This window comes from Corvus hawaiiensis, chromosome 13, assembly GCF_020740725.1.
Source record: "Corvus hawaiiensis isolate bCorHaw1 chromosome 13, bCorHaw1.pri.cur, whole genome shotgun sequence".
NCBI lineage: Eukaryota > Metazoa > Chordata > Aves > Passeriformes > Corvidae > Corvus > Corvus hawaiiensis.
The window spans coordinates 19,255,379-19,278,618 of record NC_063225.1 but is presented as its reverse complement, the minus strand read 5'-3'; the positions used below and the strand labels follow the sequence as shown (position 1 = coordinate 19,278,618).

The following is a 23,240-nucleotide window of genomic DNA, read 5'->3' as shown; positions in this document are numbered from 1 at the left end:
TTTGACAAATACCATGCTGACAATATCCTGGCTGCAGCTAATGCTTCCTTAGCACTGAGACCTGTCACCCTACAACACAAGTCCCAGTGGTACTTCTCAAAGCTCAGCCTGCAGCAAAGTACATGAACTGTTTGATTTGCCTTGACAAGATATGTGTAAATAAAGACATAACTGAACTTTACCCCTTGTTCTTGGCAGATCTGGGTTAGTCTTTCCAGCTGCTCATCTTGAATAACCTTTGCCTTCTCATATTGCTGAATCATCATCTCCATCTCCACTTTCACTGGAAGGACATATGCTGGAAAACACAAATAACAACTTAAAGCAACCCAGCTGTGATTTGGTTTTTTATCAGAAAGAAAATCTTTACCGGACAAAGAACATCACCCCTCTCCCTTGCATCTAGAGAACTGGAGTATTCCTAATAGAAGCAGCACTAGAGTACTTTTTTCAGGGAAGAATTTCTAACATAGGAAATGCACGGTCTAGATGTTGTTTGGTCAGACCTCCATCTGCCTGGCTGAACTGAAATGCATGCTGCCTGCTTTTCCCAGATTCCATGCTAGTACAGCTCTTCCCCAGTGTTTACCACAGGTTTCCTGAATTGCTGGGTAGGATGATTTTCTGTTTAGAGTCAGTCCCATTACCTCTGAACTTGAACAGCATGGCTCCCTCAGGAAAAGAACTATTCCAGAAGCCTACGCATTTATTTCCTAGACTTTGTGGTAAGAAATCAGTCCTTAATGGACACAGAAGACCAAGAAAGATATTTTGAAGAAACAAAAAAGGCATTTATCTTCTACTGCTTTCCAAGCTACAGCCCAGTTTTCAATGGGTCTTCTGAATGGCTCTAGAAATTTTGCTCCTGTCTTAACTATGGCAAACTCAGACTGATCAGAACAGACAGTCAATACATACTGCAGTTCCTAATGTTTTCTGAAGCTACACAAGATCCTGAAAATTTCTTTCATGCTTCAATCAGAGTGCTATGACCTCTCCTGAACTATGAATACAGAGTTTCCTGGGCATTTAAACCCAAAAATAACAACTTAACTCTGATTTTTCACAAACGAGCAACATGACCATTCATTTATTTCTTTTCTCTGAGCTGCCTGAAGCTGCTGAGCACATTAGCAACCTACACTAAAGTCCTTTCTTCCAGGCCCAGCCACAGACTTTTCTCTCTGCAACCTTGACTTGCTGGGGCTTTTTTATCTCCCCCTGGTACTTCCCCACACAGGTCTGTGCAAAACACCACCAATATTCACTTCATTTCTAGGATGTACAGCAGCCAGAGAGCACCTCCAGTGGGGAATCCCCAGGGTAAGAAAATCCTCGTGGAATGTGACAAACGTATTTACTGACAAAAACTTAGAAAAGAAAGTCCCAAGACAGAGCTGGCTGTATGGTTACGGGGAGGGTGCAGCAAATGTCAGAAAAGCAGATTGAAATAAATTATTTTGCAGAATTGGGAATGACACCTGGTAGCAAAAGACATGAAGCAGGTCAGGGCATTTACTTTACAGGATAGGGGATGGGAAGGTGCCTAACAGGAAAACAAACCAATGAATTATAAGCTCCTACGGAGCAGGAGATACAGCCATGATCTTGAGACCTACTCTCCTCCATGGGAGTCATAACTCTGTTCTGTTCGGTACTAGCAAAATAAGAGAAAGAAATAGATAGAAACACTGGTAGCAAGCAATCTTTCTGTATTTTTAAAATCACTTTTTCCCAGCCTGCCAGGTAATGCTTGGAGTCACAAACTGAGTCACCACTCACCATCAATGATCCTCTTCACTCTCCATATCCGCAGTGTGATAATAAGGCTGATAGCATCCCACGGGCTGCTGGGGCCATTAGCCACTGTTGAGGCCACCATTGGTGCCAAGGACAAGATTATGACAGCACCATCAAACACCTAGAGAGAAATCAGTTTTTGCAAACCTTTCCTTAAAATCATATCCCTGCCATTCCTCTTTGGAATCTTGAAGGACTCCCTCTTTGTCCAAAAGAAATGCAATTGTGGTACCTATTTGAAAGGGATATGAGAGGTGGCCAAGCCACAGAAAGGCTGCATCCTTTTCAGGTAGCACAACAGAATGCCTCAGTACTTTTTATGAGGTGAGAAGAGATAAACTGTGGTGGCATGGCAGGGGGAGAGAAAGGTATTTGGAAATACCGGCCAAAATCCCCAGGGAGAAGTGATAGCCTAAATGTTATTACAGCCAAAGAGTTTTATCATCACTGGTATTTATTACCTGTTACTTGGCATAATGTCATCTAAAAAAAAGATGCAGTCCCTGCCCATAGATCTTACTGTCTAAATGAAGAGATCAAGAAGACAAGTAGAAAAAGATGGAGCAAAGAGACTTGATGGCTCTTGGCCATGCCCTGACTACATAACACGTGTGGGGAATGGCTGTGCACCTAGACAGAAGGACTGCCTGCTCTCACTTTTATGGGGCAGAGAGCTTTGCAAGGGTTTGGACAACTGGGACCATTCAGAATGATTTATATGATACTGGCTGTATTGGGATTCGATCAGAAAAAGCAATTGTGCAAAGCATTAGACAGAAATGAGCTAGGAAATATGTTTCAGAGCAAACTGCCTGTAGTGTTGTGCCTGTCCCACACTGGCCAAGCAGGGTAGAAGAGAGTACCATGTTCTCACTCCTACTGAGACCCTCCTCTGCTGCCAAAACCCATTGATTAATGGTTTGCATAAAAAGGCAGGGCACAGATTTTTGTAAGAACTACGTATTCAGAACTGTGCATAACAATTCAGCGTATTGAAAAGAAATACTTCTTACTGCAGCCACTCAATGGGCAGTAAAAAATATCACTACTCCAAATTACCAAAAAGAATTATCAGAAACTACTGCATTTAGCCTTAATAATAAGAAACCCTGAATCAACAATTAAAGTTTCATTTCATTTTTTTTAGCAAAACAAGTTAAAATCTTTACAACTTTATTACAAAAATGTGCAAGACTCTAGATTGCCTAAACTCCAAGAACACTTGGATTGTCTTCTGGTTCTTCCTGCACAGTAGTGGTTTATGAGGCAGTATCAAGAAAGAGCTTTTAATTTTCCCAATCTCCATATTTCTGCTCAGATTGGGATTATGTATTACTCATAACACACGGATTTCCTTATCTGTCTCTAAAAGAGTATGCACGGTCTACCTAATTTTCAATTTGAGGTAATAATTACAGTGTTTTTCAAAACAATTTAACAATAAAAATACAGGGTTTGCCAAGCTAGTATTTTCTATCAGGAAACTACATGCAAATTTTCAACTAACTCAACTAAATTCAACTCAATTATGGCAATGGCGATACAGAACTCAAGTGACAATTTTTACATCTCGGGGTAGCAGTATCATCAGTTAGACCAGCATAGCTCTAACAATAGAAGACACACATAGAGCAAGAAGGGCAAAATCCCTCCCCTCATAAAATATTTTCAAATATAGCACGCTTTCGAGTCTCTCACAGAAAAAGGGACTGCATCACACAGCTATGGATAATGCACATAAGGAGAAGAATGTGTGTATTTATCTGCCTTAAAAGATACTGTATTGCATCAGGTTAACAACAAAGCCATCCAAAGCAGTTCTTCATGGTCTTACTGGGGCTGCCTGGAAAACAGTACCGAGAGAGAGCTTACCTCTATTTTGTTTTCAATGTAATCCCATATGCCAAGGACCACAATCCTCAAAACAGTCTAGTAGAATAGATTAGGGGGAAAATAGATTATGAATGTTATTGCAGTCTTAGATAAACATTTAGCCCCTTACCTATTTAGGGCATAATTTTTTGTCTTATTTAAGCATTATACATTTATTCTAAATAATAATCAGGTTCTAGAAATAGCTAAATTTCTATATTGAAAAAGAAGATATTGCTTTCCAACCACTGTATTGACTTAGTAAAACCTCCACAAACAAGTTCCAAGTTCAAATGCTCATCAGTCTTTCCATCTTCCTAAAATTTTGTTTTCAGATTTGCGTGATTTAGATTACCAACCCTCCCCACCCCCCTGACCCAAGCCTACGTAAGAACCACTGTGGGGCCCCCTCAGTCAGAATGGGGGAAAATGCTCTTTTCTGGCTACCTTTGATATGCCAGCACTTACTTGTTTTCTAAGAGAAGAGGCACTGTCCTGTCCTGATGCCTAAAGATACTGACATTTCATCAGTCTGAAGAGCAGATGCTCTTAACTGGAGTCTAAGGCAATTGCCTTATCATAAGAGCCCAGAAAGTCATAGGATAAGGGAGAAAAATATCTCTGTGATCCTTCTCTACGAAGCAAAACAGCAATAAGTAGCCTCAACAGCTAAAACAAGAGGAATAAAGAACACAGAATGAACCAATGGTGAATTCCCATTAAAAAAATCCAATAGCACCTTTCCTAATTTTTAACCTGGCTTTCAGAAGACACAATAGAAGAAAAAAATCCATCAGTCAACTTGTGATTGAAATTGAACTCACATAAAAGCCTAACTGGTAGGGATGTTTCCTGCCAACAGCAACAACAAGGTCAGATTTTGACAGACATGAGGAGTCTACCTGCAGCTAGGAGCCTTACAAAGACCACCAAAATGCTACTTTCTCCATTAAAGAGCAGCATAATGACTTAGTGCTCAGCAGGCAATGCTGAGGGGTAACCATGCATGGAATTGCACAGAAAAAGGTGACTCCAACGAATACATGTATCTCCTCTTCATTACAAATACAAATATTAAATCCCAAGTAACTCTGAATTTATGCTAAACATACCAGCAGTACCTAATCGCAGAACAACACTGAATTTTTCAGTAGCGTTCCTATGCATGGTTTTGCCAAACCCCATGAGCTCAACTGCCTCACTTGGCCGGGATGACTGCTCTGTTCTCTTGGCACTCCAAACCTGGGTAACAGCACTTAACCCTGCTTTGCCAAGGGAGACATTGCTGTGGGGCAAATGGTGCTTCCAGAGCCCAGCCCCACATCACCAAGGAGCAAGAAAGTGAACCAGCCAACACCTACTCAGAAATGGTGTATGCAAAGGCATAGGCCAAGTCTGGCTGAGAAAGCAAGGCATGAGCCAGAAGACAAAATGCAGCATCCTCTTTCCTCTATAAAAAATGATGATACTCTACACAGACAGCAGGATCTGCCAATGTCTGTACTCCTAAAAACATTGTACTTCCAAAGCACTTTACAAAGGCAGCAGGGGAGTAAGGCTCTTTCCATATTAACCTGTATGCCCAAGGTTTATTTACTGTGTGGAGGGAGAGATACACAAGAGCAGGTGCTCAAGTCCCTAATGACCCCAAACTGGCCAGCCCAATGTGATGTAGGCACAAGGTGTAAGTACATGTGCTGTAACCAGCCAAGGTACTCCTGCAGCCTCAGCTCAGCTACTAAGCTGAATTCTGCCAGGCAAAAGCATCCCAGCTCCTCTGCCAGCATCTCCCTCACTCCTCACTGAGGAGCTGCACAAAATGCTTACATACTAGTTACTTGTGTGCCCATAAGTTCAGCTCTATTAGTTACCTGGGGTCCCCCACACAGGGCCCACAGCAGGCAGCCACGGGGAAACACAAGTAGAGCCTTCTATAAAGCTTGGGGTACCACCTTTCCTACAGCCACCCTGCTGACAGCACAGCTTACTCTTTGCTATGCTTAGGCAGGATTTATGAAGTGCCAGGTCAATGAGCAACTAACTACAGGATGGCTGAGCACTTAACACCTTTACAGAAACTGAGGGTTAAAATCTTTCTTCCTTTGGACAGGTGTGCACAAAGGTATTTTCACTGAAAGGAGGCATATCTGCACAAAGAAAACTGAAACACCACCTCACAACCCTAAATATGATTTAACATGGGACTGTTAAGGGAATGTAAAAAAGGATTTTACTTTCTGTCTTTTTAATTCCTCACTGCAGTGTTTAAATCAGACTGTGCTACTGTCATGTTAATGGGGGTGTGAGCAGTTCCAAGGGCTGGAAGCTAACACAAATGTTTTCATTCCCACTCTGCTGCTGTGAATCAGCACAAGTCAGCAGTGACTGGAAGTCTACTTGGCAGACATTTAATGCAGGATTGGTGTTGGTGCCCAGTAAAACATGCCCAGATGATCAGCACCTTGGCTCTCAGCTAGAGCAGACACTGCAGGAAGGTGAAGTGGTAAGCATGGGATAATCCAGCTCCCCCATCCCAGAGCTGCATCCTTCAGAACCAGCTGGGCAGAACTGGGGGTAAGCTTAGAAAACATTTGCTCTGTATGAAAGCTCTTCAAGCTGTGCACCAGCATTGTCACTCTGAAAAAAACCCCATCACCACTGAAGTGACAAGAGCCAGGCAAGGCACTTCCCTTGGTGACCCGAGTGAGTCCCAGCTGGGACACTGAGGTGCCCCTGGGCCAGCACAGCTCCAGATGAGCTCTGGCTGTCTCCACTCTGCCTGTGTGTGTCCACGGCACCAGAGAACATCCACTGCTGCTGCCACACAGCTCTCACCCAGAGGAGGCTGAAGCAAAGAAATTTGGACTGTATTGGGCACCTCCTTGATTGCTCAGTATAATAAATACTTTGACTGCAATGAAAGCATTGGTATTTCTTACATATAACATTTTTGTATTTTTTCCAAAGCAATCAAAAACATGTTTCAAACAAATATATATATATTACATCTGATTGTATATTGTCTCTGTACAGAACTTTAAAAATGAGGAGCTGTAGCAGAATCCGAAAAAACACAGAGACAGAAATTAATAATCCAGGAAACTTCCTATGCATTGTTCAAGGACCAAACTGAAAGATGCATATGAATTAAAAGAGAATTGCAACTGCAAAACATTCATCACAGACAAAAATGTTAGTCATAAATCTACCATTTATAAATACAAGAATCTACATGAAAAAAGGAAAAAAGGGAGTAGTACTGATGTTCCTGACTGATATGCAGGCATTTCTCAGCACTGTAGTAAATGCACACACATAGTTTTGCATTACACCACAGGCATTCTGCATTTCTGAACACAGATTTGAAAAAAAAAACATTAAATATCAGTGTGAGTATTTTCCTGTTAAAGGCCACTGCCAGCTCGGATTTTTGTACTTGAAAAAGAAAGCTTTAATATTTTTTGACTGGAAATCTTTTAATTAGAAAGTCCTTAACACATATATTTTTCAGCTGTATCAGAAATACATTTTTTTTTTCTGCTAAAAGCTGATTTATTACATGAAAGTCTGTCCGGTGCACTAATAAAAGGCAAATGACTGAACAGTTCTGTTAACTTCTTTAAGCTAAAGTAAACCCAGATAAAATTTTAAACCATTTTTCAGACAGAAATCCAGTTTCAAAATTGACAATGTCTCCTGGTGACACACAATTGTTTGCACGACATTAACTGTCTGCAGTGAAGTTTAAGATGAGCTGTGTGATGCTGCAGGTTCGCTCCCTAATTTTGTAGGGAAACTTGGCCAAGTCCTTTGCTGAGCCAGCTGTGTGAATTCCCACAATCTGCATTTTTCAGCTGACTGCACAGTACATTAGGTAATTTTAAGTACTTTTCTGCTTGCACATTTAATATACAATTTACTACTCAATGAGTCACTGCATCAAATCCCTCCGTAGTGTGAAGAAGTCACCAGGAGGCAGCACAGGAGGGGAAGCTGGCCCAGCAGCACGAGGCAAAGGAGAGGAACTCTGCATTTCAAGATGGGGTAGGGATTGGGCAGGAGATAGACAGGATGGGGGAGGCTGGAGAGGATGTCCGTAGAAAAGCCCCTCCTTCCCTCCATTGCCACAGAACTAATCTGTTACAGAGGTTCCAGAAACTCTGTAGATTAAGCTTTTGCCTTTTGGATATATCTCATAAGACCAAGTATTTATTGAAAGCTTTCCCAGAACACCTTGTACCCAATCTGTAATTTATAACTCCTCTCATCTGGGTCACTCCACAGAGGCCTTAGCTCATCCAGTCCTTAGAAGAATCCTCTTTTGCCATCTGCTGTGCCTGTCCCGAGCTACTGCATTAGCTGTCCTAGCACATGCTGTCCCCAGGCCACCAGAGCCCAGGGGAACGTGCTGTTATGTTTAAACCAACACATCCTTCTGTTTCCAGGGCACAGGCATTCTCCTCACACAGCTTCTCTTCAACCAAGGCTCTGAAATGACATGCTAAACTAGAGACCCCACGTCACCATTATCCAGTACAACCTACCCCCATATCCTGTACTCTGGAACTGCTGGGGCTCCATCAGCACGTGGTCCCACAGAAATCATTCCCTGCCAAAGCTTGGAGCCATGAACAGACATGAACACACTGTGCTCTCTCTCACTAACACTACCAGGACATTACATACTCAAATGCACCTCTGCACAAACTCTGCAGTTCTACTTCTTCTTATTTTCTCCCAATATTCTCACAATCTTAATTCTTAGAATATGGGGAAAACCAATGAGTTTTCAACTGACAATTCTGTATAGATTTGACAGGCCTTTTCAGACATGGGAATGGCTCACCAAAGACTCTACCATATATGCAGACCAGCCAGGGAACTGGGCTTAAGCAGCCCTGCATCACAAGTTCTCTCTGGGCATGGTCACACAAACATTAACATTTATCTCTGAAACACATGGTGTAAGAGGCACTGCACTGCCACAATCAAGAGATGAAAGCACAGATGAAGCACTGATAAAGCACACTGTAAGTCAGGTATACTATTGGAAATGAAATGGGCAGACTGGCATTTCAGGCAGATGTCCACCTAGATTCCTAGAACTTTACAGGACCATTTTCCATGGTAACTACTTTTTTGTGAAGCCAGAAAATTGGTTAGTAAAGAAATTTCCCAGTATATTAGTATTTATTTTATACATGCTGGCAAAGAAGGAAGCCTAAATTTACCTTTATAAATGATATTAATATTTAAAATCTGTATTTTTGTTCCTAGATCCCACTAATGAATCCATTTAAAAAACAAAACATACACAACCAGCAATGAAGTGCATTTATGCACCCTGAGAAAAGTTGTGTGTACATGGAATAAAAGTAAACACACAAAAGAGAAACCACAGCTTACAGAAGATTAATAGATTATTGTCTTTCCATGCAGCTCTTTGAGGCTCACAAATAACATAACAAAAGTAACATACCTGAGTTTTTAACATAAATTATGAATTTGTTGAGGGAAAGGCATTATTTACTTAGTTCTGTCATTTGGGATGGTTTTTTCTTTTTAATAGAACTTTAACAGCAGAGTCTCCCTTTGGAGGTTTCACTCCTTTCAAGGGCTGCTATTAATAAGCAGAAAAGTGGCAGGTTACTATCAATACTTCTTTTAGACATATAGGATGAGGAAAAAGCCTTGGAGTTCTTTCCTCCTGTGAGCCATAGCTAATGAAACAGATTGTTTATCAGCTGGGATCCCACACTTACTCTACTCGCTTTGAGAGCTCATTTCTTGGACACAGATGCCAGAAAAAAGGCACAGTTTGGTGCTTGCCTGACTTTGAGCACATAAGACTTGGCTCCTCCCAGGGAAACACTCAAGTGCTTCCCTTCAGCAGAAGGCCTCAGTGCTGGGCTGACTGAAGCACACACAGAGCAATGCAACCAACTAACATCAAGGAACACCATTCTCGCACGCAGTCTCATCAGTCTTAGTGGAAAAGCAGGGCTGAACAACAGCCACAGAACCATGTATTTGTGGCAGTGTGATAAGACTGTTAAAAGCAGACTTCAATCCACTTACCAAAACACTGTGACATTCCCCATCCTCCTTTTCTCAACTAATACCAAGGTTGAATTCGCCCTCTTGAGAGGGTGTAACCCCGGCCTTGCCTTGCTATTGATACTGGGATTTCCCCCCAGTGTCTCTCTCTTCTCTTCTGTCTTAACATCTAGGTAACATTTGGTGCACAGACAAATCACACTGATGTACTTAAACAGAGACAAACATACACAGTCATCACCACTAGTAAATCCTGTTCAAATACTTGGAAAAACGCAAACAGAGCTGATGTGTACTTCACTTGAAAAAGGGTATTTTAATGCTGGAAAGTCACAGACAGTGACAGAGTATAAAATGAACGGAGTGCTTTTAAGGCTTGTAGCTATAATACAAACCTAGGGAGAGCAGGAAGATGCTCTGAGAGCAGCTACTCAGCTTTGTTGGCAGCTGTTCTGGTGGCATTTGCCAGCTGCTGGCATGTTTAGCCCCCCTCATTTTAACCAAGCAGAAAGCCAGTGCCTGTTTAACTCCAACACGACATGACTGCAATTACCTGCAATGCTTTGAAAGCACCACCTTTAAACAGTCATATGCTTCCAAGACATTCAGATTTTGTGCTGAAAGTTTTCTAGGTTTTAACAAGTCTTTTACAACTTTGTTCTTTAAGCTGAGACCCTTCTGCAGAATTGTGTACCCATATTTACAACCAATGGGAACCAAATTACAGAATAAACAGCACACATCCAAACTTAGAACATGGTACTTGCTATGGCAACAACCTTTTTTGAACACCAGAAACATTGAATCCTTGCTTGGAGGATTGCTGAAGGACTCATCAATCCTCAGCAGTTGCCTCTTATATCCAGGCAAACTAATTAAACCTGTTCATCTCTGGAATATCATCCTGGCATGAAGTCACAGACCGCAGAATCTCACTGTAACACATGATCTTCTCAACAAATGATCCCAAAGACAGCTGACTCATGGTATGGGAATCAGAGGGGAAAAAAATCCCCTGAAGGGACCAAAGGAGTAAATAAAATTATGATGGATAAAAAAAAAAAAAAAGCCACTTGCAATTTTTGCCGTATTTTGTAACCTCTTGGAAAAAAAAAAAAAAATTATTTGGATGACAGAAAATTATACCCTCTGTTTTCCCCTCTCATAAGACATAATTTGACATGCACTCAACTTGGCATAAGGCCAACCTCAGCAAACCCAAAAGGAAAGGTACACCTGAACTCTGTCCCAGACTGGTGGCCTCTGAAGCACATCCAGTTGCTCTGTGGAGCCACCTTTGTCTCTGAGCTGCCAAATGAACTTATATCCAAAAATCTACCCTGGTTTGTGCACCTCACAACGGCTGTCTTGTGGCCTCATTTTTCTTTGATCAAAATTCAAACCATAATCAAATAGCTGAAGGAAGATACTTCGGAAAACAGAAGTAGATAATGAAGTGCGTGGTAAGTTTATAATAAATGAGAACAGCAAGAAGACAAAGTAGTTCCAAATACCTAATAAAGAGAGGAGAAAAACCAACACAGATCCCAAATGAGGATGGTGAGTCAGTAAACCTGTTTTGGCTCTGTGAAACACTTCTGTTACTCTTTTCCTGCAAAATACTTCTGAACCAGTTCATCCACTTTGGAGGGTACCCTGTCCCAATAGAACTGAAATAACTAATTCCCTTCCTTGAGCCAGATGAGTCCCTGCCTCGAGGATGTGTCTGCACTGCCACAAACAGCCTGACAACACCTGTGCACTCAGGGAGCAACATAGGAGCAAGGCACTGTGGCAGGTGTGAGCAGAGTGCTGGTGGTGCAAGTGAATGAAAACAGAACTGGAGACTGCAGTCCAGCAGAAAGGAATTGAGGAGCACAGGAGAGGCTTTTAGTGTAACCAGCTCCAGAAAGCAAAGGGGATCAGGTGAGCAGGGTTGTGCAGCCATGCTGGTAGCATCAGCTACAAGCTGATCCTGTTGGGAAGCTCAGGATTACAGGGAGCTCCAGGGTGCTAATCCCCACCGAGGAGAGAGGAAAGTATTTCTTTAAAGGGAATGGACACCATCTAGCAAACCTGAGTCTTTGGGAATTAGGATATGCAATTCACAAAGGAAAGACTCTGCAAAATTTTTTAAATTGTCTAGAGATTATTTTCAGTCAGCTTACATGTAACCTACAGCCCACCTCACTGTCAAAGGATGGAGACAGTAATAGGACCTATTTGCATACCTGCAGCACCAGAGGGCTGGGATGCAGAGCAGCCTGAGATTCCTGCCTGCCATCAAACAATCCTTTCAGAAAGCACCCACCTACAACACCAGCTGAAAAACCCTGTGTAGAAATACAAAATGATATCTGTAAATGTATTTCATCAGGAGCACCATGGAAATTACCAATGATATAATATGATGAGTATGAATTCAACACAAGTGATCCAAATCATTTGCAGATATCACAGCTCTTTGATTATTGGTTTTTTGTAACCTTCACCTTGTAACCATCTAAATTTACTACAGAGTGAAGACTTTAACAAATCTCTGTGGATTATATTTTCTCCTATGGAACCAGAAAAAAATATTTTTAAATATTTAAGTCCAAGCTGTACTCCGACTTAACAAACATAAAACTTGTTTTTGTGACAAGTCACATATCACAACCTGAAAAATAGCCATAAAAGCACTTTTGAATATTTCAGCAGCAGACTCAATGTCTCAATTCCACTGATTTCTTTCTGGAACAAAGCTGAAAGCTCAGAAAAGCAGATTATTCCAGTTTGGTCATTTGTTACATCATGATTAGAGCCTTTTCCAATGCATACATTCATACACATTTTGGCAAAGAAATTCACCATTAGTTTCATTCTCTGACTAGGTCTATCTGCAGCAACCTGGAATATATAAACTACCTTAATAAACCGTGAGAGGAGATAATTCCATTCTCAAAACAGATCTTTTTGTAAAAACTCCTGTGGATCTTTATCCCTGAAAAACATATCTTCATCTTAATCCTATACCTTATATCCAATGACACTGATAACAAATGGATCAAACTATCCTGTCCAGTGCCTGTAGTGGTTCAGAGATTATTATTTCTTTCTGCAGCTTTCCAATTATAATTTGTAAGGCAATATCTCCTCTTCCATGTTTCCTTACCAATTCTAAGTAACTGACAAACAGTGCTAATCTAAAAAACATTTTTTAGTTTGCTAAGTAGAAGCAGCAACAGTACATTTTTGCTTGTTTTCTTCCTTAAAATACACTGTACTACATTAATTACAGTCAAACTACTGTAAAACTCTTGCTAATTCCAGTGACAACATAAAAATACTTTGCAGTTCTGTATGTGGGGAAAGACTTTGGTTATACATACCTCTGAAAAGAAAACAGAGAGGATGACTAGGCTGATCCAGTGAATTACTCCTGCAAACTGGGAAGCACTTGAAACTGCAATTAATATAATACAACAAAGGGTCATTATAGTAGCAGAGTGCAACTTAGGTTTAGTATAATTAGTACTGCCACAACTTACACAGGGTAAAGCTTGCTTTCTTACATTTTGCAATGGAAGTACCACAAAGAAGATGGGATGCAATGGGACATGGAACTCCAGCCCTGAGAGCTGCTCACCCTAATTCACCATGTTAGCAGCTCTTCACTGGAGCTTTTACAGACACTCCTGCTGGTAAGCAATGGCAGACACACAGCTCAGGTCTTTGATGCTCTGCCACTGCTTCATGTTCTTGCCCCATGCACTGCTTTAGTACGAGATGTATGACTGACTCCTGTGTACCTAAAATTCCAGAGTTAGGATTCAGTAAGGAAACAGAATGCTCTACAATCCCCACATTATTTCTCGTGTTCAGTCTCTGACAATTCAGCTCAGATGATCAGTACTTAAACTGGAACAGGTACTTAAAAGCTAGTGCTCAAAATGGGCTTCAAAATACATTTCACGCTGACAGAAAAATGCGAAGTTGACATGGCCCACTAACTCAACTGCTAGCAATTCCTACTTCCATATGCTCCTAAGTTTGGATTAAGGGAATGAAGAGAAAACATTCTCTCCTTATTCAGGGTACTTGTGAGTCTACCATCTCCACAGCAGACAGACCAGAGCAGTCTGTGCAGTCTTGCAGTGTCAGAGAATGACAGTGTAAGGCAAGCAGTGGCTGTGTGCATAGAGGTGCAAGGCTGTGGCAGAATTAACTACGTCCCAAGAACATACAGTGCACACACTAAATGAACAATTTTATTTTTAAATCAGAATCGATTAATATGAGAAGGAGAGGAGAGGGATGTAGGAAGAAATCAGGATACAAATAAAATTGAGTATGTGCTGCCACTGGAACTCTCACTGCTGAAGCTCTTTTGGGGCTTGATGAGAGAGAATTTGCTGTGCTGCAGCAGAGGAACTACTTAAAAGTGAAACAAATCAGCAAAATAAAATACAATAAAGTTATCCTAAGGCACTATCTTTACTGGGTAGCCTGAAGAACCAGAAACCCTTTGGATGCAGTTTTTCCAACAGGGATCGACTGACATAAAGGCTCCATCTGCCCCCTAGCGACTCAAAAAGATACAGCAACCACGAATTTGGGACGAAAATTCATCCTGACAAACGCTGAGTGACCATTACAGAAGCTCGTAGTAGAAACCCTTGCCTTCAGTGGACGTTGTTCCCTCTGATTTCCTGGCAGATATACACTGCAAGCATGTGTATGTGATACTCTTGGTTTGGGCAAGCCCTGAACCCCGCGTTACTGAGGCTCGGCTGCAGCACAGGCAGTGTTCCCTTTGCACAGCTCTGCACGGCCGCAGCCAGGGCACAGGGCTGGCAGCTCAGGAGCGGAGCTTCTCAGCTCCACGCTGCTCAGGAAGCTGACTGCAGAAGGAGGGCAGTACTAACATAATTTCCTGAGTTTCTTTCCCCCAAATACCCTAAAAGGTCTCCGACCTTTTCATGTGTGTGTCCTAGTTTGCAAATCTGGTGTCCACCTCTGAAACCAAAAGCTTTATGCATAGGAGAAGTGCATCATGCAACCAAAGATTACACTGAAAGTAGCAGAGAAAAAATATGCTCTAAAAATGTCACAGCCAAAGAAAACACCAGGTTGCTTCTGCTGCATTTTTTTTTTGGTTGGTTGCTTTGGTTTTCTTTTAATAAAGGGAGGCCTCCTAAGTAATTACAGTCTATAGCATGGATTAGCAGTTGTCATTATGGACAGAATTGGAAGTGATGTGCTGTAAAGTATCTTAATGCACTGCTTGGTTTTATAAAGAATAAAGAACTCTTTAAAACCATAATTACATTTTTGAGAAACATAGTTATGGGCTAATGGGTTTTCAAAACCTTAATGTGACACACATCTCTCATAAGGCACAGCTGGAAAAATTCTATCAGCATCACCCAGCCAGCCTGTATCTGATTTAAAACAAGATGGAAGGTATCCAAACTTGGCAAAGAGAAAAAGCCTCATGGCTTTATGATGATTCATTAGCTAAACTGTAAAGTAGTAACACAAGTGGAATGGGTCCCAAGAAAATCCACCCAGGCAGGGGCCACCTCTGAACAGTGAAGTCACCCAGCTCAACCAAACACCTACAGGTCATGCACAAGGTGTAAGCTGCAGAGCTTTCAACAGTGTTATACGCACCAGACATGCAGAGGAGCAATGATGCCTAAAGTTAAGCTTTCTTTAGAAAGTTCTTCAGAAAATAAATGGTGAAAAAGTGGGTGCTTCCAGAGGAGGGTAACCAAAACTGTTAAAACTCAGAGAAATCAACAGTCTGTAAACTGTTTGTCTCTACAGGAAGTGAAACTTCTCTACATAAACAGAAAGATGTGACACTTCAACAAATATTGTTGAAAGCTTCTTCCGTGTTCAATTCTTCAGGACTTACACCAACAATGAGCATTCCCAACTTTTTTGAAAGTGGCAGACTCATCCAAATCCTGGACTTCCTCACCCAAAACTGGTGAGTGACCAGAGAAAATAACAGCTGTAACGGTGGGGCCATGCTCAGAACAGTGTGTGCAGTATGGACAGATGGGTGGAAATGGTGAGCAACAGTGTGGAATGACACACAGTCATTTATTCATCTTACAGACTTTATGAAATGGCTGCAATTATCAGTAAAGTCCCTTAAAGTCATCTTAATACAATTGCAATACCCAAATCTTTACTCTACTACAATCAATTGACAAATTACAACAGTAAAAGGACTTCAAGAGAATAAAAATTTTGTTTGTTCAGTTTAAAGTTGCCACAGAAGACACCAGACCATGACTCTTTTGTGCTATGTATTCTTGCATTTATGCGATTGTCTGAACCCCAGCTGCCATTTCAACACATCTGAGATTGCATGGAGATACTACAGGCTGCTCCTCAACATTTACCACAGGGGAAAGTGTAGGTGGTGTTTGTGGTCAAGTCAACATGGTATCATAAAAGAAAAAAGAAAAAAAGAAAAAAAGAAAAAAAGGGGTGGAATGGAGGAAAAGAAGAGTAGAGGGAAAAAAAAAAAAATTAGGAAGCAAAACAGCAGCATTAAAACTTCCATTGTGGAACCTGTGTAGAGTGAATTCAGATAAAGCAAAACTCCATTTAAGCCATTATTTCACTCAGTGTGTTAGCAAAGCAGAATGAAAGTCTGTATCATTTCAGTGCATTACAAGCTAGAAGGCTATAATTTCACTTCCTATCCACTTGAGCAGAAGTAAATTAATAAGAGGTAACACCAAATACCCTATTTATTTTTGTATGTTCATCGCTTTTGTATATCCACGTGTGATGGGTACCAGAGATTAATGATGCACAGATTTTTCTTCTGTGCATAAGTAATATGTCTGTAGAGGACAGAGCTTTTCAAGTACTAATGACAACACGTGTGAATCTCTGCACGTACATTTTGCTTGCATCCTTTGAAAATTTGTCCTGTACTGAATTTGTTATTTCACCTGGATTTGGTCAGACTAATAAGGAAGAGACTGACTTCACTATACCAGGGTTCCACAAGAACACATTTCTTACCTAGCCTAGTAATCATTTAAATGGTAGGAAAAAAACATCCCCAACATCCTCCCCCTTCAAAAACCGCCCAGCAAGGTAAGCCTTTTTTCATCAAAACTAAAAAAAAAAAAAAAAAAAAAAATTAAAAAAAAAAAAAATCAAAATTAAAAAAAAAAATTCCTCCTACTCACACTGGAGAAGCTTTATATCTATTAGGAGTTCCAGAGTCAGAAGAATCACCACCAATACTACACAGGCTACCAGGAAACTGTTGAGACTTGCACTGAGCAAAAATACCTGCCACACAGCTGCTCGTCTCCCACAGCATGGTTTTAGCCAGTTAGATCTAAGGAAATAAAATTAAGGGAAAAACAAGAAAAGAAAAGAAGAAGAAGTGAAAAAGGAAAAGAGCTAAAGAGCAGTGAACTCAAAATTTAAGTTCTGCTGTTATGGATACACTCAGCAATAATGCACAAAGACTTTTCAAAGTTCACTTTCACTAGTTTCTTTACCAAGAAAAATGTAAGAAAAACCTTTGCCCTGGGATCTCCCCAGCTCTGGAATGTAGTGGCGTCCAAGTGCCTTCAATGTACTGAGTCATGCAGCCCTAATTATCATACACATTTCCACTTTCTTCCTATCTCACTAGTGTTCATGTGCTCTTATCTTGACATACATGCTGCATTCACTTATCAGTGAGTACCAAGGACTATGCTATTTAGAAGTTAATGACTTTTTTTAAAGGATTTCTCTGCTACTGAATTTTCTGGTCATGCACCTTTATACCTGCTCTACTATGAGACAGATCTGACAAGGGCTGCCAAATTTGGGTTGCAACAATCAGTCCATGACATCATGGAAAAGAACAACAGGAATCTGGAAAACACCGAAGAATAAGCTCAGTGACTCCACAGCTACACTTTATAGTAGCAAAGGTACGCAGCCTGGCAAAGTGTCAAGCCTCTGGTCAAGGCTCTCTCGCCTGGCTATTTGTCCAACTCTCACCAATCTGTTTGTGGATCAGGCCAAGAATTACCTTGCCAGAGTTTGGGGGGACAGCATGCACCAGGGACCGCTCCCAAACCTAGTTTGGATGAGGTCACCCTTTTTCAGAGGAAAAATAAGGTCTCAGCAGGATGCAGGAAGCTGTGAGGAGGCTGAGTTCTGAGGACCAGAACTCTGGAGGGAAGTCGATGAAGCAGTAAACGTTGCATTAGTGTTGTGCTAATGCTGATACACATTTACAAGAGGGTTGCTAAAAAATACTTTTTTTTCTTTTAGGAGTATTGGTAATAGGAGTAACAGTAGCAGGGACTTCAGAAGCATAAAGCCCATCCTGATACTGTTTATCTCCTAACTCCTCCCCCTCAGCATCACTTTGATGCAGTATCACATCATTTCTCATCACAGTGTTCTGCAATGTTCCTGTACTGGCTCACCTCAGAAAGTTCAGATGAGATGGTTGCCTGACACTTCAGATTTTCAAAGCACTGTAAATACACATTAGGTAATGAAAAGCTGACATGATTTATTTAACAGGGTTTAAAAAGCTGCAAGTGTGATGCAGTAACCCCACTGTCTAACTAAAATATCAATACACAGAAATCAGTGGTGTACAAGAAGATATGATGATACTTATCAATTCCTAATAAACAGTCCTAGACTCAATAACTCATGTTATAATCAAACACTTGGAAAAACATCACAAAATGTTCTCTGACATACTCACAAATGAGGGAGAAAGTGATGCCAAGCAGTGCTCAGAGACTCAACATTTTCAAGCAGCTTCTCAGAATTAAGCATATCAACAACACTTGTAGTCAGATTGCCTGATTGCCTGACTGTAAAAGACCTCCTCAATTGACTCTCAAAGCTTCAGAGAAGATTTGACAAGTGTTACTATCAGGAACTTGCCCTTAGGTTAAACTCTGTTGTGGCTCCAGCCTGAATACAGAATGCACTAGATTTTAAATAGGTTGTGTTAAAACACAAAGCAAAAAAAAAGGCATTGGGATAAAGCCTTTTTGCCAACTTGATCATTTAATGGATTTTATTTCACATAATCTCAAAACAGGATAACTTGTTTTTAATGCAACTGTGATTTTGGGCTTAGGATTGGGGTTTTTTAGCTATTTCTAAAAACAGTGAGGAGGGACGGCTCTGTTTAAACATAACAGGCTTCAGTCCTATTCTCTGTTTATATTTATCTTCCCTTTTTCAAAAGACCCATTATGCCAGTGTTTTAATATTGCAGGGCAGATTTTCCTATTCACAGAACCATCAGTAGAGGGCCCAAGTACCTGCCTTTAAAAGCTCTGCATAATTAAGATTTTCAAATATACCAAATGTACCAGTAAGAGTAAACCAACTGTCATACTTGGCATACAATACACACATGATAATTGTTACTCAAGCTTTAATTACTTATAGAGTCCTAAATAACATGGCGTTTTCTCTGTCTGTTCAGTAGTATTATTCAATATTTAGAACACCAATTCTAAAAAGCTTCTGAATTAAACTATCAGTTTACAATTGAAAAAGCAATCAGCTTAAGCAGTCAAGTGCAGCTCACCTGCATAATTCCACCTGTATCACACTCCGAAAAAGTCAATATATTAAAAAATCACACTCATATATAAGGCGATTTCAAAGGCATAAATGTATTTGAAATTTATGCACTGAAGAACCACCTTCAGTGCTGTATCCTAACTTGCTACACCAAGGTGACTTAGTTGAACACTTGGCCTGTAGATGGACAGGGACCAGCACCTGCACACCGCTGTCTACAGGCTGACATGCTAACCACCCTGACCCCTAATACACAAATCTCACCTCTTTAACCCTGAAACCTGTTTTAGCAGAGTAGTCTCTCTCTCTCTCTCCCTTCTGATGTGCAAGGGCTCATCCATTCAACAGATGAGAAATATGGTTTTGGAGAAACACAAACCCCTACCAGAATTAGTGTGCGTTTAAACTTACCTTCCAAATTCTGGCCGTTTCACCTGTGACACTGCAAAGCTACACTTAAAATTTTAAGCTCAGATTAGAAAGTCAGCTACACAGAATTTTCAAAAAGCCCAACAAACAAAAATATAACTTACACAGCTCAAATTTATGAAGAGATTTCATACTAACCATAGACAAGTAAAAGACCTTTTCCCCCTCACTTCAGACAAAAGACCCCAAACCAAACAAAAAACTAAATAACCAAAACCCCACAAACTAGTAAAAAAGTCCCCTATTTTGTTCAGAGATTAAGTACACATTCTATTGGTGTCCTGACTGTGTTTGCTTGAACTCACAGACAAGTCTGACTTCGGAAAACTTTCCTGCATGACTTCAAACAGGTTCATCAGGTATTTCAGCTACTTTGTCTCTACAACAGAAATATCATTTACCTTTCTTGCAATGCCTGGATGAAGTAAATAAATGCACTAGCACAGAAATTTTTTAATTGTTGGTGACATTGGGCCGTAAGGTTTTGTTCTGAGACATTAAAATATATTTAGTGGAATTTTACGAGGGGTAATTCTTTAAAAAGATACTTTCACACATGGCTTTGTGCAAATCCAATCTGTCATCATCCTGTTAAGTCTTACTAATAAACAGCTTGGAAAGAAAGGAACATAAGGCAAAACTGGGAAGGGTTGAACATATTTATCTGGTAAGGAATCACTACAAACAGTTTTTTCAAGCTGTTAACAGCTGTCACTGTTTCTATTTTCTGGTCTTGTAAACAAATACCCCAAAATCTGCATTATACCTTACCCTGTCTTTTTTTTCTTTCTTTTGGCTAAACAGCAAGTGTTTGCACCTCACAAGATGGTTATGATCAGAAAACAGAAGGATGGATGAGATCCAAATTGCTATCTGAAGGAGCAGAAAGGCCATGGTCAGGAAGTGACAGGAACACAGGCTAAATAATGATACAAAATCTGGCTGAGACAACACAGCAGAGCCTCACAGCAGGCTTCAGGGAGCAGCTGGAGGCCTTGAGCAGCCAACTCCAAGGAACAAACAGAGCTCTGCACCTCTTTTCTGGACTTCTACAAGCTTGGTTTAACTACAGAACTTTAACTACTGAGAAGACTCTCATCTTTTCCCCCACTAAAACTTGTACTATTTCAAGCCCCATGGCATTTCTTGGAAGACTCCTGCAAAACTCTGCTGCTCAAACGGCAAGAGATATTCCCCCCTTTTTTCTTCCTAAACTCACCCATGGCCAGTTTATACACAGTCATTCTTGTGCCAATATTGTTCTTGAGCTTGATTAGGTCTTTTCCCTAGTTGGCATTTTGTCCACGACGCATTATACACAGTAATGACAGCCACTTCTGTAATTTAATTAAAGCCCATGCTTTTTGTAGAACAGACCCTCAGTTTCTGTAACTATCCTAGCAGCCTCTTCTGCATGTGAATACAGACAACTGGAGCCACAGATAATATTTTGGAATAGGTTTAATTAATTACATGAATGCTTCCCAGCTCTATTTGAAGTACTTGAAGCTTTCTAGGATCATTTGTGCTTTCTTTATAGGTGTATATTACACCCTTTGCTCACAGACATCCTGTGATTACCTGGCCTTCTACTCCTCACACTAGAAAATTGCTTATTAGGTTTTTCCTTTTTATGTTAAGATCTTTAGTGAAATATTAACGTCAGCCTCAAAAACTCTCTTTAAGAAACATAAGAGCAGCCATACCAGAACACACCGAACAAAAGCTTGGCAACCTGTCTCCAACAGTGGTCATGAGCAGATGTCTCCAGATGACTAAGAACATAGCAAACATATAAATCCTTCCCCTTAACATTTTCACAGCATCCAATTCTTTACCATTTGGTCACTTCCTGAGACAGATGTGTTTTCTCACATTGTACTTAGTAACCTTCAATGAATTTCGTTTCCACAAACCCGTCCAACCTCCCATTGGGGGGATAAGCTACTCTCAGCCACACATCCTTCAGAAAGTATCTTCAGGCATCTACTGCCCTCTGTGCCAAGAGCAAACTCTTTTTGTTTCTTTGGAACTGGGCCTTAATCTATTAAGGTACCTTAGAGACTGTATTTGGAGGGGGTGTGTGGGTGTCAAACCTGTTTTAACCTCTCTGTGCCACAGACTTTGTAATATCAATCAAATCTCAGTCAGCCTTCTTTTCCAGACTGCAGAGTTCTAGTTTACGTAGTAATCTCCAATGGAAGTTGTAGCACATCTTTGATCACTGTTTTCCTTTGATTCTTTTCCAGTTCTTTTATATCTACCATATCCTTTTTGACAGGGAGCAGAACTGCACTCGTGTTCAAGACGTGGGCAAAGCCTGGATATACAGAGAGGCACAACAGCACAACACCTCTCTTTTATTCTCTGCTCCTTTTCCTAAGCAATCCTAAGATCTGATTTGCTTTTAGATTGCTGCTCAGCATTTAGCTGATTTTTTTTACAGACCTGCCTTTCAGACAAATATTCCTCTTTTCCACATTTCCCCTTTGTCCCATTGCTTACCCATATTTCAAATTTTGCCCCCAAGCCATATCTTCCCCAATTTAGACAATTAATTCCAGTGTCAAGCCAGACAAATTAGACCCATGTAATTTCCAGTCTCCAGTAAAGAGCTCTGCAAACAGTGATCTGTGGGCTACAATTGCTACATTTCTACTCACAAAAATTACCTGGGAAAAGCAAGTTCTCTTGGAAAAATACAGAAATATCTCCAAACCGAAAAAAGTCTTAAAATCACTGAGCTAGAAAATTAATTCTTTGTCTTACTTACAGTACTGCTCTCTCTACCAATTGATAAAAGACATGGGAGGGACACACTCAAAGCACTTAGGTACTGGGATAAACACAGTAATGAGTTATTCTGGGAAACAAAATTTACAAAACGAAACACTTAAAAGGCTGTGTACAGAAACAAATTTCTACATCACTGAATACCCCTGTAACATAGCCCAAAATTTCATGTTTTCTCTGCTGAAGAGCTGGGCACCTCAAAGGTTCTGTTGAGCTGAATGCTCCTTTTCTGCTGCAGTGCAGGTCTGCTGGGACCACAGCACCGAGATAGCAGTGATATAGTACTGCACAAAGAACACATCAGCACTACAGTCTCATTCACTGCATCCTCGTGTTAGGATTTTGCACCATCTTTCTGGATTCAGACTATGACTGGCAGCTAAAACTAAATTACAAGTCACTTTTGTAAATGCAAGGAGCTTGCTTGCTACATGAAATAGTTGTGCCCTCCAAAACCTTTGCACTTTGTCTTGGATTTGGACCTCATTATTCACCATGCACCCAGGATCTGCATGAGGTATACAAAACTTTTCAGAAAATGGACTATTTTTAATTATGCCACCAGATAAAGACAAGAAAAGCAGAAAACAAGAAAAATGTGAGCACTTGATCTAGTGAAGTTCCTTTAGATAAAGCACCTTTAAGTTTTGTAGAGAGCACAAGTAAAATACCTCAAAAAGATCCAAGTAATATCTGAAAGATGAATACGA

At 40.6% G+C, this 23,240-nt stretch overlaps 1 protein-coding gene across 6 annotated transcripts in view; it reads right to left on the bottom strand.

Moving 5' to 3' along the window:
• TMEM266 (transmembrane protein 266) overlaps positions 1-23,240 on the bottom strand; it is a 60,732-nt gene that overhangs the window by 28,584 nt on the left and 8,908 nt on the right. For 3 of the 6 annotated variants that reach the window (XM_048317989.1, XM_048317990.1, XM_048317991.1), the window contains 6 exons: positions 16,932-17,086; positions 13,101-13,174; positions 11,961-12,062; positions 3,673-3,729; positions 1,783-1,921; positions 183-298 (listed from right to left, as the gene is read on the bottom strand). In XM_048317989.1, coding sequence (XP_048173946.1) covers positions 183-298; positions 1,783-1,921; positions 3,673-3,729; positions 11,961-12,062; positions 13,101-13,174; positions 16,932-17,086 — 643 coding nt within the window. The remainder of the gene's footprint in view (positions 1-182; positions 299-1,782; positions 1,922-3,672; positions 3,730-11,960; positions 12,063-13,100; positions 13,175-16,931; positions 17,087-23,240) is intronic. The other 3 variants (XM_048317994.1, XM_048317992.1, XM_048317995.1) reach the window with 3 other exon arrangements.